This window comes from Panthera tigris, chromosome A2, assembly GCF_018350195.1.
Source record: "Panthera tigris isolate Pti1 chromosome A2, P.tigris_Pti1_mat1.1, whole genome shotgun sequence".
NCBI classification, from domain to species: domain Eukaryota; kingdom Metazoa; phylum Chordata; class Mammalia; order Carnivora; family Felidae; genus Panthera; species Panthera tigris.
In genome coordinates this window covers 87,459,036-87,478,460 of record NC_056661.1, presented here as the reverse complement: position 1 = coordinate 87,478,460, position 19,425 = coordinate 87,459,036, and the positions used below count along the sequence as shown (strand labels likewise).

At 32.3% G+C, this 19,425-nt stretch overlaps 1 protein-coding gene across 6 annotated transcripts in view; it reads left to right on the top strand.

Annotated features, from left to right (window-relative positions):
* Positions 1–19,425, top strand: part of SEMA3A (semaphorin 3A) — a 456,004-nt gene that overhangs the window by 348,675 nt on the left and 87,904 nt on the right. For all 6 annotated transcript variants that reach the window (XM_042965369.1, XM_042965367.1, XM_042965368.1 and 3 more), the window contains one exon: positions 16,510–16,603. In XM_042965369.1, the coding sequence (XP_042821303.1) occupies positions 16,510–16,603 (94 nt within the window). The remainder of the gene's footprint in view (positions 1–16,509; positions 16,604–19,425) is intronic.

Here is a 19,425-nt window from a genome sequence, read left to right as displayed (position 1 = left end):
TTACACTTCTCTATTCCCAAACACTGGACTTGTCAAACCTTGTAATGACCAGCCATGCCTTCCTGGTAACCCATTCATATGCGTTATTTTCCATTTTGTCCCATTTGTTTTCCAGACTGCAAGGGGTGGGGGGATACAAAATACTGGAGGAGAATGATAATTTCATTCATTTTCATAGGGTAAAAAGATGAAAGAAAATTAGTAATAGAGCCGGGTGCTTAAGATGAAATGAATAGTTCAACAAATATATTCCATGTTTCATAATTGTCCTTTGTTAAATATTCCTTAACTTTATCTGCAGGAAGATTTCAGAATTACAAAATGTCAAAACTTTACCACATAATTCAGGATATCCCTCAACTTCCTTCCCACCATGTTTTCTCCTTTCTTGATTTTGCGACCATTTTTAATCTCCATCTGTGTTTGCTCAATGTCCTCACCCCAGCCCACCAGTTATTCTTTCCCCCCCAGAACAGCATCTAAGATTTTATGGTCAGGTTCAAAGCTCCGTGTAATATGATCTCCTCCTACATCCATGTTCTCATTTCCTATAACACCCCCTCTCATCCTCCCTTTGCTCCTCCTAAACTTCAAATACAGTCCATTGATTCAGTTAGCCAAAAATTATCTCATTCCAAATGTCGCATCCTCCCCTACTAATATAAGCATATCCTTATCCTCTATTCTTAATATCCCTTGAGAAACCCACATTCTTAGGCATCACATTACATAGGAATTTTCAGGTTTCATCATACTGTAACTTTACTTTTCCTGATGGAATTATCTTTGACAGTGTATGATGGTTGTGAGTAACAGCTTACAGGTAGCTTTGCAGAATATTGGACAGAATATCATAAAGACAAAAGTCATTCACTTACTGTTGAGAACAGATCCCTGCCTTATTTTGTTCATGTTCAGAAATTTGGATTTAAACATTAGGATATTTGAGGTAAGGCTGCCTGGGTAGCTCAGTCAGTTAAGCATCCGACTCTTGATTTCGACGCAGGTCATGATCTCGCAGTTAGTGAGTTCGAGCTCTGCATCAGGCTCTGAGGGTATGGAGCCAGCTTCGGATTCTCTCTCTCTCTCTCTCTCTCTCTCTCTCCCCCTCTCTCCCTCTCTCCCTCTCTCCCTCTCTCCCTCTCTCCCTCTCCCTCCCTCCCTCCCTCTCCCTCCCTCTCCCTCCCTCCCCCACCTGTGCTTTCTCTTTCTCTATCTCAAAATAAATAAAAAGGATATTTGAGGTAAATGGATATTATAGCTTTTTGTTAATCAACTGGAGAGCTGCTTGATTTTTCATTTTTCCTTATGTGTACTACCTTGACTTTAGGAAAATTATGTGTTTCTAAGTAAAGAGAGCTAGATTTCTAATACATACCATATCTGGGAACATAAATTTAAAGTATAGGAGACTAAGCTTGAATTCCTGATTTTTTTTTTTTTTTTTTAATTTGTAAAGACCACAGCATTAAGTAGCTCACCAAAGAAAGTATTATGCTTCTTTTGGGAGGACTTTTTATAATACCACATAGAGAAGCAGTGTTTTTATTGCTAACCATTTAATAATCTAAATGAATTTTGCCCCCCAGTCCTTACTATTTCAAAGCAGTTTTGAGGCATTCTAAACAAAATGGGTTTGGGCATTAATTTATGATTTATGGAAAATTGGAATGACCGGATCATGTCATGTCATCTTTATACGTTTGTTCTCAACTCCCTAAAACCAGCTATCCATAGAGCTGATTGATCTGGTTTTCAAATGCTTCTGCGTGAAAATTTATAAAGCAACACATACAGAACTACAACTCATTAGTTAGACCTGATTTTCCTGCTCTGTCATTTTATTATCTTAATTTAAAATTGCTTTCAAATCAAGTGTATCCATGTATCATTTCAGCTGATAACTCCTTGGTCATTTATTCAAAATGAGCAGTCATTTCAAAGTCTATCTGGAAGCAGTAGTCAGGTAGTCATTTTGCTGGTTTTCACAATCAGGTTTTTTAAAGTATTATTATGAAAATAAATAAATAAATAAATAAATAAATAAATAAATAAATAAATAACACTTAGAGACTTGAAAGAGATAAAGAAATAGAGAACTATAACAAAACTGTAAGTGATTTTATAAAATTAAACTGGACTCAAAAAACCAAGATATTGAACATATAACAGCTGCAGTTTCGCTGAAATGGTTGGTGCTTCCAAAGCTACCACACAGTCACCACTTGTATGATCACTGATGCTCAGCCAAGCAGAAATCTGGACTTGAAGCAGGTCAGCAAAACTAAACATAGTTATAATGGTACTTGAGATGTAGCTTATATTGTTTATAGAATAATGCCTTTACCAAATTAACTGTGGATTTAGGAATAAATGTTGTAACCATAATCCACAAAGGTTACCGTGGAAGGAGGCAGGATTTTTTGCTGGAAAAGATTCTAAAGCTCAGATACCGAATAGTTACTTATCCTCTCTGAATTTTACTGTTTTTATAGATTTTGATGGACTCTGTGAAATGGTAATATTAATAAATCTAAACTTCCTGGAAGCCACGGTTATCCTTTATTTGAATCAGTTATTGTGTTGGTTTTATTTACATTTATTATATGCAATTAAAAAATTCACATTTTTAAAGATGATTTCACATTATTCTTTAGTTAATTGTATTTGTATTTAATTATATTAGTAAATATATATTGTGAATATATATTGTAAATAATTTCTTGTAAGTTACTCATAATTTAATGCCCTTAATATAAATTTAAAGATAGAAAATATTATGTATCAGAAATTGGTTTATTTGCCAAAATAATATAAGTGATCAGTTTCCAGTCAAATTTGGGCCTCCTTTACACTCTGATAATCTATGCTTTAAAATGTTTTTTTTTGTATTTCTTTGAAGAGAAATATCCACCTGTTCAATTCTAACATTAAATTTTGATCATGAAAACTGAATTTTTTATTATAACTATGATGGCACAGTAATGAATAATACTAGTAATTGGCATTATATGTTTAAATGATTCTGTAAAATTTGGGTAAGATTTAACTGTGTACTTTGTAGATACAGAATACTCCTCTCAGAGTATGACACCTGCAGTGTTTTAATAATGCCACAGAATCAGAATTTAGTTTTTCTATCCATGTGCACATTTTAGATGGCTTGAATTTTTTGTGAGTTAGAATTAGTAACTAATTCATACAGGGATTCCTTGAGCTCAAAAACTGAGCGTTATAAATACTTGCCTAGATTTTCTACGTTCAAGATGCTTTTAGGTTTTCTTTGGCCATCCTTTGAAAAGGACATCAGGCCTGAATTTTTTCAAGGTAATGTCATATTACCTTTTCCTCTTAAATTAAAGAATACCATTTTTATCCAAGATCATAAATTAAATGACTAAAGAAGACATATTTCTTTTGTAAATAGTCTTTGCTTTATTTAGCGTTATAGGATTCTTCAGTAATGATAACAACATTAGAAATTACCTAAATTCCTCAGGAGTTACTACTCCACAATATACTCACGGTCTTTTTATTATTATTCCCATTCTTTGGTTATCGTCTTGGACTCGTGCACTTCCCACTTCCTGTCTCTTTTCACTGTTATTTAGCTTTGCAGCTAGAATGCCACTCAAAGAAATAATTCATTATTTGAAAATGAATGAAACATATATAATATATTCTACTCTTTCCAGAACGTGTACTTCTTCCTCGTTTGTGCTAGCACACACCAGTAGCATGGATAAGGAAGCTGATGATAACATAGTAGTAAAGGGAACAGAATTAAAGCAAAACTACAAGCCAAACCAAAAAGCTACCCCAAAGGTAGAGTCTTCAAGTATTTTTTTCTTCTTCCACCATGAGGCAAGCCATCCTCAATCTTGTTCGAGACAAATTTAAAAAAAAAAAAAAGAAGGAAAAGGGCAGAAGAAAAAAGGGAATCTTTAGTCAATATAATTTTTGAAAAGGGTCTGTTTTCTTAGACTTTAAAGTATACATTATAGTCTGTTCGTATGTGTATGTTAAAATACTTGTAAATCCACTATCATACTTAAGATTTAAAAATATATAATATTATGTTATGTTCAAGTTGTTTATATGCTTATATGCAACATATTAGGTCAAACATGTAGAATACATGCATATGTGTGTATATGTACATGTGTGTATGCATATTCATAACTATAATGCATACATAGACATAATCAGTAGTCCAACATAACTTTTTAAATATTTGCATATTTTCTTCCAGCTTTTCCATTAGCATAATTTTTATTTATGGGCTTTCTGATTGTAATTATGTGTATTACCCATCAACACTGATCAAACATAGACTTGGGCAAATATTGACAGTTTTGTTTTTTTTTTTTACTTAACAGTGCCTAGACAGAACATAATTTTGCTAAATTTTTCTTCTCTTTTATTCCTACATTGTCTATTGTTCAAGTTGAAGCATTCTTTTAAGTGTACCACAAATAAATCATGTGCATTCTTGATTCAACTCATTTAAACTAGCTCTTCACTTTGAATTTGTATAACACAAAGTAGGTTGAATATATGTTATAACTCAAAGTAATTTTTACTACACTCAATTTTTATGTAACATTCTCCCAACATCTAAAACTTTAAATTTCTTAAAGACAGGGATTAAAGTATGTTTTTAAGAAGAGTAAATGGCCATGAATAAGCTGAGAAAGATATTAATTGAGCTTTCAACTACTATTAAAATAATCTATAATAAAGTCTCAGTTTTCTCTAATCGAAAATGTCTCTTAAAATTCTATAAATTTCCAAACCACGTGAATGGTAATTTTAGATGTACAGTTTAATTTTCAACATCAGACATTCTACTTAATAAACCAAATAAAAATACTTGATTTATCCTAGATTATTTAATTATAAATGTTTATTTGATAACAAAGAAATCTTGCTTTATAGCCAGAAACTAATTCCAGTGAGATTCATTTATAAATAATTCATGTTTTTACTGTAATAGATTAGAAATAATGACCCAAAAGTCAACTCACTGTATGATATAGAATGTCTCCATGGTCATTAATTTGAAAGCAAAAGAAGCCACTCAACATCTGGGTATTTCCATAAGGACTGCTTTGCCTGTATTTTTCAATAGTTAACTATACACATTTAAAGCTCGACTCTTAAAGATTCTGGGTAATTAATTTAGATGTACATATTTGGAACCACCCATTTTTTAATAAACGAGATATTGTTAACAGTATGTATATAGATCAACTTAATTATATGGAAAGAATGAGCAAAAAGCTATGGAGATTTATGATACTATGACAATTAGAGTTTCGAATCACTTTGAAGTCCCCATTAACTTCTGTGTTTAACCATGATTAATTGCTAAACCTTATAGTACTTCTAACATGAGATATATGAGCATGACCACATTCCTTGTGAGGACTTTGTTATATGAAGTAAATCTAAAAAATGGAGACTATTAGATATAAATGCAGTGTATTTGTTGGTGATTAAGTTAAGCTACAATGCTTTATAGGGGTTGCAAACTCAAATGCCTATGGTGATCATGCAGGTGACATAAAAAGATGGAGAAAGAAACTCAAAACAGTGGGGAACAGTGGAAAGGGGTTATCCCATGAAAAGTCCTAAGTCTCATGAAAAGATATTCAGTTTCAAGACTTCAAAATCTGAGCCCAACAAATAAAGCATGTCGCCAGGTCAGATTCAGTCCATGCACTGCCAATTTGAAGATTTACTTAGATAGTAGGATATAGAGACCCTGTTGTTTTTTAATGTATGAGCTGCATGATTATTGTATAAAATATTAAGAGAAATCAAAATGATACAAACAGAAAAAAATACCCAAATAATGTAAGCTAGAGACTTAATATCATAATGAATTTCCTTCCATTTTTTTTCATGCATCTTAACACAGTTGTTGCATTATTGCTTTGGCGATATGTTAATAGGTAATAATAACATATTTAATATGTAAATAAAATATTTAATAGATGTATATATTCTATGCCTGCATTATAATCAATTATGTAGTTATGACATAATTTATCACCCTCTTGTTACTGGTATTTTTTTTCAGTATTCTAAATTTCATGGTGAATTCTATCTTGTTTTAATTTTTATTTTTTTCCTTTTTTTCCATTTGTATCTATTTCCAAAACTAAACTATTTCCCAAATTATTCTCTAAAATGTATATTCTCACGAAGAATTTATAGGATTCTCTCCTACAATACCTCTGCCAAAACAATTAGTATTTCAATATTTTCTAATTTGCTAAAAGAAAATCATATATTTACAAATGATTATGATAGTACTTGAGTGACCAGGCTTCACTTAAGCATACCTTGGCATAAATAAAACGTTAATTCTATTGGCCTCATCATTTCCCAGATAGTATCTATTAAAAAATCTTGAAATGTAAAGAATCCATATGAGTAGTTTTTAATACTTCCTACAGTACATATGCTTATTTCTATTGACATATCTACATTTAAGTTGATAAAAATTCCCAGTGGTGTCTAATCATGGATGTGACAAACACATTTATAAAAAGAACTAGCAAAAAGTGAGCGCTGTACTTTCACAGTTTAGGATAAAAAAATCTCTGATGCTTTATGAAATGATAAGATGGCTAGTGAAAAAGTAACTGTGCTTTCAACATAGAAGACTTAAAAAGCACATGGAAAGAACGATCAAGTGAATTGTTCCACTATTTTATTTTTGGTGAGCCATTGATTTGCTCTGTGGTTGAACTTACTTTACCATGTCTCACTAGGGCAAAACACTGTAGAGTAAATTGTTCATGTTCTGTAATTTTTCATTCTAGCTAATATAGAATTTTTCCTTTCATTGTTATATACCTTGGGAATTAACAGGCATTCATAGCTGAATAATTATGACAGGTATGTGATATCTGCATAAACTCAAATTAAGCTCCTATTAAAAGCATAATCTACATGAAGTATGATCACATATGCTTTCCGTTTTCCTTGGTTTTACCATTAATTTTAATGATGACAAAAAGCAGATGAATTATGTCACTGTTTGTTTGAGGAACCCAGATAAATTCAGGTTCCTTAAATTTAGAGGGCAAATCCTATTTAATCCAGCTGTAAGGACTGTATATTGTTACTAGGAAGACAATGAATAATTTTTCACAGTCTAATTTTTCACAGACTTGGAAACAAAGTAGTTTCATGTATTTTTTCTTCAAACAAGGTTAGAAATATGTTAATTGATTTTACTTGTTTTTGCTATATTAATAGTATAATGCAAGAACTATATTAAATATAGTGTTATCTGTCATGATCAATTTAGTTAAGATTCATTCAAGGCCTAACATATGCATGAACTACAGGGAATGCAAAATTGAGTTAAGAGATATTATAACAAATGTTTTAATGTGTGATGTGTATTCATGAAGTAAGATGCAGTTAAGAGATAATATTATAACAGCATTTTATGTTTGATGTGTATTCAGCATTTATGTTTGATGAAATAACATGGTTGTGCAAATCAAGCACAAAAAAAAAATAGGTTTTTTTAATCTCTCCAGTTATTACTGATTTTAGAAATTGGTTACCTGGCTGTGTTACGTACTAGCTATGTGTGTGACCTTAGACAAGTCATTTTTTGTCTTTGTTACTTCATCTACAAAACTAGGATAATCACACTATGTGTTTTAAGGGGTATAGTGAGGTTGAAACGTAATACCTACAAAGCACTTAGGAGACTGTGTTTGCCAAGAGTTGCTTAACAGGTATTAGCTATTATTATCATTGAAAATGGGTTATCGACATGCTATCATAGCAAAGATGTAGCATTTGTTGTCTATTTATAATCATCAGAATAATAATTAACTAGATATCTATATGGTTTAAATATGCTTCTCTATATGAATATACAATATATTTCATTTAATCCTTGAAGTAAATCTGTGGATTATTTCCCATTTCATAGATACAAATATTGGCACTTCCAAAATAATCAGTAATTAGCACAATGAGTCATAAAATCTGTATTTCATAATCCATGAACAGTAATATTGTGTCACATCTACCAAACTACAAACAACAGGTATATTCTGGACCACTGAAAAGCCATAGGACCTCTGGAGACCAATTTCAGAGGTAAGATTTCTGCCATACTAAAACAGTGCTTGGACAAATGATAGACATTAAAATCAGTGAGGCCAGGGGCCAATGATCCCTGCTTAGGTTTAACCTGCAGATGAACTTAATGAGAATGTTGTCTACCCTGATGATGTTATCCTTCCTGTATTTTGGATCCTAGGAACTTATGGGAAACAGAAATTATATTCAGTAAAGTCTGCCCGAATGTATCTAGTGAGTGATCATAGATCATGAATATTAAACTAGACTATATTTTATATAACTGGCACATTTTTATTTTTAATAGATAAAATTCATTTTTGTTACAACAGTTATATAGCTGGTTTTGTAGCTGTACTTAGGAAAATTCCCTTTCCAAGGCATTTGTCTTTAAAAACTTATTGGCAATTATTGAATAAGCATAATAATGGTATTTTAACGTCAAAGTACTACATTTTGGATTTAAAACCAAATAGTATAGTTATTATATATCTAAAACTACTCGAAACTATTAATATGAAAAGAAGGTATTGTTAGTATATTCAGACCTAAAAATCCTTACAGGTATTAATCCTTTTTTTAATCTCTCTTTCAGTCTTTCACTGAGGTTTGTCTGGGTTTTTTATTTATAATTAGCAGTCATGTAATTGCAGCGATGTTTTGTTTCTTTTATTGCAGAGGAAGATAAAATTCTAATATGATATGAAATGGCTAAAGTCATAGTTAAATATAAGGCAGATTCATACATACATTATAATCGGTGCAGCACGTTATGTTTGCTTTATTTATATAGCATACAGTAACACAGACCACAGTTACACTTCTTTTGTATCTTCCCACAATGTATAAATCCAATAACTTTCTGACAGACTAGTTTTTATGAAGTTTATTATTTGTAATTGGTCTTATATTTTCTTGAAGAGCCAAGGACTTTTAAAAGTTCTCAGCTTTGAAATAACTATGGAGAATAAGGTGATTCAAACAGGCCAGGAAACTAAGTTTGAATTATTAGAATAGCAGAAGGATTGAGATTGAAGTTCAGAAGCTGAATTCATAAAAATAAATGAATTCTAAGTAACAGTGTATAGAGAATGCAAAGGAAATGGGTTTTAAAAATCTAGATAATGCTCTGCATTATGCTCAAGGAGAGAGGGGACAAAGAACTAGAAGCTAATGTCCCAAGTTCAGAGTGATAGGATAAAGAATCACACCATGTTAGAAACAGAAAAGTCTTTATAGAATAACTAATTTGGAAACTCTTTAACTACATAAAATCAATAAACCCTAAAGACTACTTATAAAACATGTATATGCTTAGCTTCAGTTTTCTTGAGGAAAGATGATTCTGATGTAACAAGTTAAAAAACAAAACAAAACAAAACAAAAAAACATTGAGCTACATAGGAGCTAGACCAAACAACTTGACCAAGACACAACCTACAGCATACAAAATTCCTTTAAATTGCTGCAATGTGTAACAAGACCTAATTCTCCTCTCCCCAGACTATGGCAATCGTTCTTTTCCTGCCACCAGGCACGTATGTCTCTAAATCATCCTGCACATCACTGTCAGATTCATCATAATATTACACCTCTTTGATGTTATTGTTCTCCAGCTAAAATTATCGCTGTGTCACTGACACCTTCTGAATACACACTAATGTGCTTATTTTGGCACAGAAAACTTTCCACAGTTGGACTCCAAATGTATTTTTCAGCCTTATCTCTTAATGTATGTATATATTCCTCATTGTCTAAACTCGGCTTTGTTATTTATCTAATAGGAACTTATTTTTGAGGGAATTTTATTCATGCTGTTTCCCCTAGATAGAATAATCTGCTTCGTCTGCCCTCTCTCTATGAGCTCCTCTGACCCTCTGCACCCACAGCTAATGCACACATATACGCACACATGCATGCTCACAGATACACTCATCTCTCCCCAAAATACATCTTTTAAGGATGAAATCAAGTAAAGCCTTTCCTCAGAAAATTAGCTCCATTTTGAACTCCTGTGGTTTCCACTTTCTACTATTTTCGGGTATGTCTCAAATAATATATATGGTAAATCCATTTTAATGTAGTGGTTAAAAACATGGATTTGAAAGAGTTCTGTTATCAAATTCTTATTTGGTCACTTATCAGCTTTGTGGTTTTGATTATTATATGTAAAATGTCTCAGCTTCTCAGCTATAAAGCTGGTATAATAATAATTGGCTTATTTGAAGATTAAACCGAAATAATATACTTGAAATACTAGGGCACCATTAACATTTACTATGTTTATTGTTAAGTGAAATAGCCACCAAATAGCTTTATAAGCATTGTAATAGTGTGTGTGTGTGTGTGTGTGTGTGTGTGTGTGTGTATAACATGCTATTGCTATAAATTTTTGTTGTAATTTCTCGTATGCCCCATTGAATTAAATAGACATTTTACTTTCACATTTCAAACATAATTCTTAGTCACAGCTCAATATGTATTTAGCATATTAATTATTATTTATATTAGTGTTTCATAAAATTTATATATATTAGGAAGTTTCCAAAATAGATCCAAAGATGAAAATGCCAGTAAGAAATTATGTATTTTTATAAATAGAAAATTACATTTAGCAAGTGCACACAGCTCCTCTTATATGCTATTTATTCCCCTTGCATATATCTAAGAGATTACTTGAAGTAATTTCTGTTGAGTACAAAATGGTGAGGTTATACCAGAATGATAGGATACACAGGAGAAATAGAACATTGGCGAAAAGGTTTTTAAAGTTTTGCAGAGTAGGGGGCGCCTGGGTGGCTCATTTGGTTAAGTGTCCGACTTTAGCTCAGGTCATGATCTCACAGCTGGTGAGTTCCAGCCGATGTCAGGCTCTGTGCTGACAGCTCAGAGCCTGGAGCCTGCTTCAAGTTCTGTCTCCCTTTCTCTCTATCCCTTTCTGGCTTGCACTCTGTCTGTCTCTGTCTTTCAAAAATGAATAAATGTTTAAAAAATTTTTTTAAAGTTTTGCAGAGGAACATTCTGGTCATTTTACCCTCGATGAAGATTTCTCTATTAAGAGGGGTAATATTTATGAATAAGGCCCAATGAAAATTAAAGAGGAATAGGGATGTAAAAACAAAAAGGACTCTAAGGTTATACCCTTTGTCACTAGGTTTTATTTTTATCATTTATAGTAAGAATAAACTCATATTGGAAGTGTATGATAAGTGTCAATAATATATTAACAGTAACATAACATGAAAAAGTTAACTTGTATCATATTTCCCCTAAAACTCACTTTGAAACTTGCCTGAATATTTGAATTTTGTAGTCTTCCTCTACCACACATTTGTGTTTGTCTGGTCATATCCTTAAATTATTAGCCCCTAGAGCCGGGGCTTATGTCCTTTCTATCCCTGGGATATAGTCTTTCTACAGAGCCTCTTTGACTCAGTCAGTTACTCATTTATTCACTCATTTTTTTCACTGAGCTTTAACTCAGTGCAAAGTTCTATTTTAGTATTTGGCAAATAATATCTTTTCCTCTACTCAAAGTAATTTAATAGGAAAAAAAAAGCGTGCACCCATGGAATATCAACGCTGAAAGTAACAAATGACACTGAGAGGGTATGAATAGATTGCTATGCAAGTTTCAGGGAGAAAATATTTTTTCTGTGTAAAATCAATAAACATTTAATGGATTGTGTATCATGACCTAAACTTTAAATAATGGGTAAAATGTATAACTGCATAGATTAGAGAAAAGTGATTCAAATGGAAGAATGATACACAAGAATATTCAGGACCTATATTCATCTCTACTGCCATTAAGTGTTAGTATAACCCTGGTTAGTAAAAACTATACTGTCTTTCTAGTATGATTCCTCCTTGTACATTTCATGGATTTTTAAGGGAATGGAATTCTGGATCCAGAGCTACCTTGTCCAATAGAACTTCTCTGACAGTGGAAATGTTTGCATCTATTCAGTACTGTATTCACAGACCTCATGTGACTATTGAGCACTTGAAATGTAGCTAGTATGACTGAGGAATGGACTTTTTAGTTTTAATTAATTAAACAGCCGCATGTGGCTTATGGCTATAATATTGCACAACATAGATCTAGTCACCTTTTTAGGAAAAGTAAATTCCAGATGAATTTGATCCACAAAAGCATCTCCTTTGGGCAAAATACACTATGCCACAATATTTCCTGTGAGATCCTATTACATCCCGTCTTTGCTGAAGCCAAAATAGTCATTGCCTGCGTAGTATTGTTAATTAGGATATGCACAAAGGAAGCTAATAAATTATATCTGCAAGAATCTCTGAAGACTTCTCCTAGGAAGAGACTTTTTAATTTACTCTTAAAGGAAAGGAAGTTCACCCTGGGGTTGAGGGCTGAGAGTAAGTGAGTAGAGAAGAAAGAGGTCTCAGGCAGGGATGAGAAAAAGAATAGTGTGACCAGGGAAATTTTGATAATTCAGTATAACTGACAAACAAGGTGTCCTTTACAAGGAGCAAGAGAGGAGAAAGAGCAATTTGAAAGAAAATAGAATAGTATATGTTTTTAAATACTTTCCAAGTATTGGTTTGACTTAATTTTATTTAGTTTCCCACCCAAAATGGTCATTCTGTCACATATATGTAGGATTTTCTTTTCCTTTTTTTCTTTTCTTTTTTACAAACATCATTTATGTTTTAATCATTAAATAAAACAACTAAAATTACAACTTTGTGCCCCAAATTTATTACTTGGGGAAGATTGAGATTTCGGAAATTTATTGCCATGATGTCACCAATGGTTTATAATTTATAAGACTTTGGATTAGACATTAGCACAGTTATTATTTCCTCTAATGCCTTACCTCACCACAGTCTAATAACATTCAGGAAATCCAAAAGACAAAGGGGAATGAGTGGTCTTGAAAGCTAAAAATAGTTGCTGAAAACTGATGCAATCATGTAATAAAATATAGCCCAATAACTTATATGATATGCTCATAGTATCTGCTAAAGCAATTAGAATCCATGCAGCTAGATTTTTGTTCATGGATTTCTAAAAATGAAAATCACTTCAGCCCAAATAAGACATAGAAGCTATGAAGTTTAATTGTATACCTTGGTCTTAGGATTTCTGGTCTTATTACTCACATGTGTGATCTATATAATACTTTTAAAACAGAAAATCATTGAATAGCAATCAGATTTCAAAAGCCCTTCTAAGCCCAGCCAGACGGTTGTCTATGTGATATGTTACATATGACAACATAGGGTGTTATTCTTCAGTTATATTAACACACAGAGCCTTTTTCTTTCTTTCTTTCTTTCTTTCTTTCTTTCTTTCTTTCTTTCTTTCTTTCTTTCTTTCTTTCTCTTGCAACGGGTTAATATCTTCACACATCTAATAGGTCTTGCTTACAAGACAAAAAACAGCATTATAGTTGTTTCTTATGAATCACATCAGACATATTAAAAGGATAGTGTATTTTAGTTGAGAAATGTTATACATATTATAATTCGTGATATTTTTTTTCAGGTAAGCTTTTGAACTAGACTGTGATCTAGTTGTACATAAGAAAGATTTTCAGTGCATCTTGGGAGTCCAAGGCATTTACATATATTTTCAATAGCTATCCTAATTTCTACCAGTGAAAATATAGGCAGGCATTCCCAATGTGGCGCAAGAGATATCAATCGATATAGGAAAGAATGTTTTTATTGTGGCAACTATAGACAATGGAAAAATGAAGTTAATGAATATTTTTTGAGTGCATACTAATTGGAATTTCAGAAGGGTGTAGGAGTTGCCTGAGGCCCAGAATTAATAAAAGAAAGATCCGGGATAATACTTGGTTCTGTCTGATACCAACACCTTTGCACCCCATTATTATATGTAATGGGTATGAATTTTACACTATAAACATTTCTGTGTAAGAAAAGTCTTTTACCTTCCTATTCAGAAATTGAATTATACTTATTCCAGGCTCCCTTGTCTGTAGGCTGGAAAGGAAATTCAATGTTTTGCCCTTTAGTAAAGCTGTGTAAGAATATAGAATTACATGATGGATACCCAGAAATTTGGGTAAGAGTTACATTTAAAGGAAAAAGGGGAAAGGAAAAGGCCAGCTTTGAGCACATTATCTGACACCATGGCAAAAGGTAATTTTTCATCTTCTCTCGAACCATAACTGACATGCTTAAACTCTCTTCTGTGAAGTTTAATCCTTTACCTTGTAAATCAAATATTAAACATGAGGTTGGAAGTACTTCTTATCTACCTTGGCATTGTCTTATTAACTTGGACACATGATCCCAGACATTCAGTGACTCCTACTTTGATGGATGGGTCCTCTGTCTTTGTCAGTGTCATAAAATGTCTTATGAGGACAAGAAATTTATAATAATATTTATAACAGTATTTTCAGCCACACCATCACTTCTCCTTACTGCTTCCTTATTGTGAGAAATAATCATACAAATTTTAATAACATTTTCTGTGATTTGTGGCAACAGAGTGTGTATCTTTTACTGAGAAAATTTCGGTTTATTACCTAATTTTTATCAAAATAATCTAAGTAATACTCAAGAGATTCTTCTGTACTTTTTCTTGGCATATGTCAGGTTTCATATTATAATTTTAATATGTGCCTATGATAAATTTGTATCTGTAAATAGGTTTATAATTTTCTAACTCACATAACTGTCTTAAAGTAATATTTCTTTCAAATTATACTAGGAAAGTTTACAATAATGATAACGATATGTGCTAAATTTGAATAATCTTTGGTTATAGTGGTTATATGAACAGTATTAAAGTAAAAATAATTTGTGTTTTTTTTTATTTTGCTGCTTCAAAAATGCTTTGTTTCAGTTCTTCAATCCTTAAACATGTGAGGTTACATATCCTATTGCCATTGACTTTTAGAGACCTAGGGCTCAGAGACATTAATAGGTGACAAAAAAATAACAGAGCTAATCATTGAGCCAGGTGGGCCTGACTTCTGACTCACTGCCCTTCCCACTGCACCTTAGCACAATTCTGAGAAACCCCATAAACTTTTGTGCTCTGTATATTTCAGAACTCAGCTAAACGACCATCATAACTAGGGGATAGCTTATTACCAAATACAGAATCACTGCAAAAAAGGCTAAAATCAGTAATTCTCACTCACAGTAATAAAGATGGAAAACACTGTTGGTTGGCTTCCTTTTTCTCTCTTCTTTTCTAACTCAAATGAATTTTAAGAGTCATGATTTGAAACCCTGCCATTAGCTCCATCAGAAATATTAAATGTTAAATAAAGTGATCTTTATTGGCCATAAAATGAATACCCTTTATTATTCTAAGGAGATAGAAAATACTTTATGTGAATTGTAGAGAAATTGCCAAAAAAGCTATTTTATTTCAGCCTGTGGACAAGTTAATGTGCTACTGGAAAAAGCATGTATATTCTGACCTAATTAATTCCCAGAGCATTTGGTTCTAAAAAGAGTGTTTAGAAATTACCCCTCTCCCCGGTTTACTCCATGGTCACATAGACATTTCAGTAGCTAGACACTTGTAGCTGAGATGGGGTCTCAGTCATGAGTTACTTACTTCCTTATTAAGGCTTTTGTTGCAGTGCTTTCTGGATATTTTCTACCATGGTACTTGTGATTATTTCTGTATGTAGTCAAATGTTCCAGTTTCTGGGTACCTGAGCCTCAGCTGAGCAGGTTTTCCTGTGATAAAAATATGTCACCTCTGTGCTATTGTTCTGATGACACTACCTTCAGGCAACACCTTCCATAACATACAGTGTGATATTTCACACTTACAGAAATTGAGAAAGATAGTTTCAGGTATCTTCCACCTTCTAGTGTGAGTAATTTAAAAATGCTCGAGAAACATAAACAGAAAAGTTGAGGGAACAATGGAGTGGGTCAAGTGACTGCTATGGCTAATTAGCATTTCCTTCTGGAAAGTACATACAGAAAAGTAAGATAATCTGTCTTATTCTAGATATCTAATGTAGTGAATTGCTATATTTTCCTCTATGTGAAGGAAGAAAAAGAATCATTTAAATTTAAAATTCTTTCCTTCAAGAGTCATTAGGGTCATGGTTGGCATACCTATGTGATAAAATGATCACTCTATTCTTATCACGACTGGTCTCATTCTTTAGAATTCATTTATACATTATTACCTGAAACGTGCTAATTGGTACTAATAATCACTGAGCTAAGTAAATGCTTGGCTACTAATAGTTGGTTTTAATCCACTTAAATTATTTTGCCATCTCTAAAGTTCACACAAATAATACTTCTTGATGGTAGACACAAATGCTCAACCTCTCTCTGATTAACAGGTATGTTAACATAGCTCTTGTTTTAAATAAATTCACCCCTTCTTTCTCTTTTCTACAGGATAACATTTTTAAGCTGGAGGACTCCCATTTTGAAAATGGCCGTGGGAAGAGTCCATATGACCCTAAACTGCTGACGGCATCTCTTTTAATAGGTGCGTGGTCAACAGTTAAACAGTGAACTTTCTATAGATAATAACCAGATTGTTCCTTTTTATATACCAACATTTTCCATTACTAATCACAAACTATTTTAGGAGGATGCCGGTTGAGATATTTTCAAATATTTTGAAAATGAAGAAAAAAATACTAAATGCTGCTTTGATTATTGCACTGTTTGGTCTGTGATTCTTTTTAATCAAAATGGTTTAATACGTGTCCTTAAAATTGCCTGTGCTGTCACCATACATTTCCACTAAGACTTTAAAATTCTTATCTGTGAGTAAGTCATTTTGGTTTTCTTTTTATAAAAGAGGAGTTTCAAGGGAGAATTTTGACAAGTCAGAAGGAAAGAATGAGATTGTCTATCTTTGTTCATTGTAATCGTACAGTTTTAATGGTCATACAATTCTCAGAGAACCTATTGTGTCACCTCGAATAAATGAAGGACTTCACTATTCATCTTTTTTTTTTTGTTTTTTGCTTTACGCCATGTTTTTAATCTAACAAAACATTTAATGTATTTCCTCTACACTTGCCTCTAACCATCTTTTTCTGGTTGTCTTCTTTCTTCTTTTCCTTCAGCAATGCAGATGGGTGGGGAATCCTTAGTCATACTTCAAAGGATGGAGATAGAAAGATTGAAGTAAGCTAAAGAGGGAGAAAACTTTAGTCTGTATTGAAAAATAAAGAATTCTTTCCACATACTTTTAATCACCTTTAGACTACCACTAAATAAACACGTGAAAAAAAGGTGATACATCATTAAACAATTTTTCTTTTTTTCTTTTTTTCTTTTTTTTGGACTTTTAGGCATGCTAACAAACAAAAACACAAAAGATTCTGAGTCATTAGTCTGTTCCTGAATACATTTTTCTATATGATCATGTAGAAATTATATAACTTTCATTTTCTTTCCTTTTTTGTTTCCTTTTCTAGAAAATATAGAAGGTAATTATTTCATAACATAACAAAAATGGTAGTGAAACTCATCAAGCATAACATTTCTAATTGAATTTTGCATAATAAATCTAGATTTTTAAAAAGTAAATTTAGGTTATTATTTGATATGTCATAAGGTTCAATTTTGTTAGTCTTTAGTTTCTAAAAAATAACTTGTTTTTCTACTTAGCAAAATAAACTCTAGTCATATTGACTACAGCATTAACTATGAAGATCTATTTTTACCACTATTCTCTAGTGTTTACTAGTATGTTCCGCTGATCTCTGATCTCTTTTCTATTAAGAATGAGAAAAGTACAACATGAATTATCTCCTCTATTGCTTTTCAAATGTAGACAATTGCAGTCCATTTGATACATTCATGAAGCATTTTAACAAAAGTTTAAGACCTGGAGGAATGCAGCAAACGTAGCACACTTATAATTTTCCTCTTCACAGCTGGCCTAGTGATTACATGTAGAAAACTTCCTTAAGTGCACACACAGAAATTTGAAAGTTGTCTTAAACAAAGGGGAGGAGTTCTACCTTGCGCAAACTTGCAACCTGTACTTATTTAAATTGCATACTGAAGAAAAAAAGATAGATATTGTTCAAAAAGCAGTATGTTAACTCATGCCTAAAGCAGCTTTAATTTGTGGTATGTTTCTCAGTGGGGATTTGCTTGATTATTTATTTTAATATTCCATCGAGAAAGGATGATGACAAGTAAGTATTACATAGTTCATATGGTATGCAACCACACAAGTCCACAAAGAATATGAAACTCCATAGTTTTGGTTTTATATTAGAATTTCTTTGAAAAAGCTGTTTAGGGTTGTGAAAAGGAAAAGAGAATGATGGAAGTTTCATGAATCAAGGAAAGGATGTGTGGCTAAAAAAGAAGCAGCTTTCAAATGGAAATCCAGACCTCACCTCTCTGATATGGTCAAATAGTTGAGTAACATTTAGAGGTATTTAGTGCTTATTGACAAGGAAAACTATTCAAGCCCACATAAATTAATTTCTGAATCAGCTAAATAGCAAGGTACAGAAAAATGAAAATCCCTCAAAATCTCTGGAACATCATTTTCATTCAAGAGCTGTGACTTTGTTACTTGCTTTCCTTATAACTGTGCTATAAATTCTTCTCATAGTACACTTAATTCCCCTTGGTGGGTTTTTTTGGCATTTTCTCTTGTGATTTTTTAAAAAGAGTGCTTGATGATTTAATGGAGTTTTTTCAACATGAATATTTTCCCAAACTTTTACATACAACAGTAAGAACTATCTCTGACATATACAGGTAGTACATTGTGTATTAGAGATTGCCTGTTGGGAAAGCCTGTCTGCCGAAAAGACTGAATAGATTCTCCTTATTTCAGCACATAAGAGAAATTTTCAAGGTAGTCCCGGGCTGTTTCTGTTCCCAATACTAGGAAATAAAGTTTCATGTTTGGCTCAAACCACCTATAAACTGGTTAGCTGAATCCTGACAGCAGATACTTTTTATGTCACTAGTCCCCCTAGTAAGCAGTTTCAACCAGTAATAAGCTTGAAAGCCAGATGACAGCTTAAAAAATTAGTTCATGAAATTTATCAAGGTTTAGTATAACTTCTTTTCAAAATGGTTTTTAAGCCGATGACCACAAAACATATGGATTCTTTCCTTAGCCATGCATAGCTACTAAATTAAGTCTCCAAATCCTGTAACAGGTCCTAAGTTTTTAAATGACCTTAGTAAAGTTACTTTTTCAAATCTCCTTTAATAAAAATCATTTTGTCAATATGAAATAGTTCCAGTATTTATTTTTAAGTATTTTTTATTTCATCTACCTGTAAATATCTTAATGACTTTATTTATTTTTTATTAAGAATA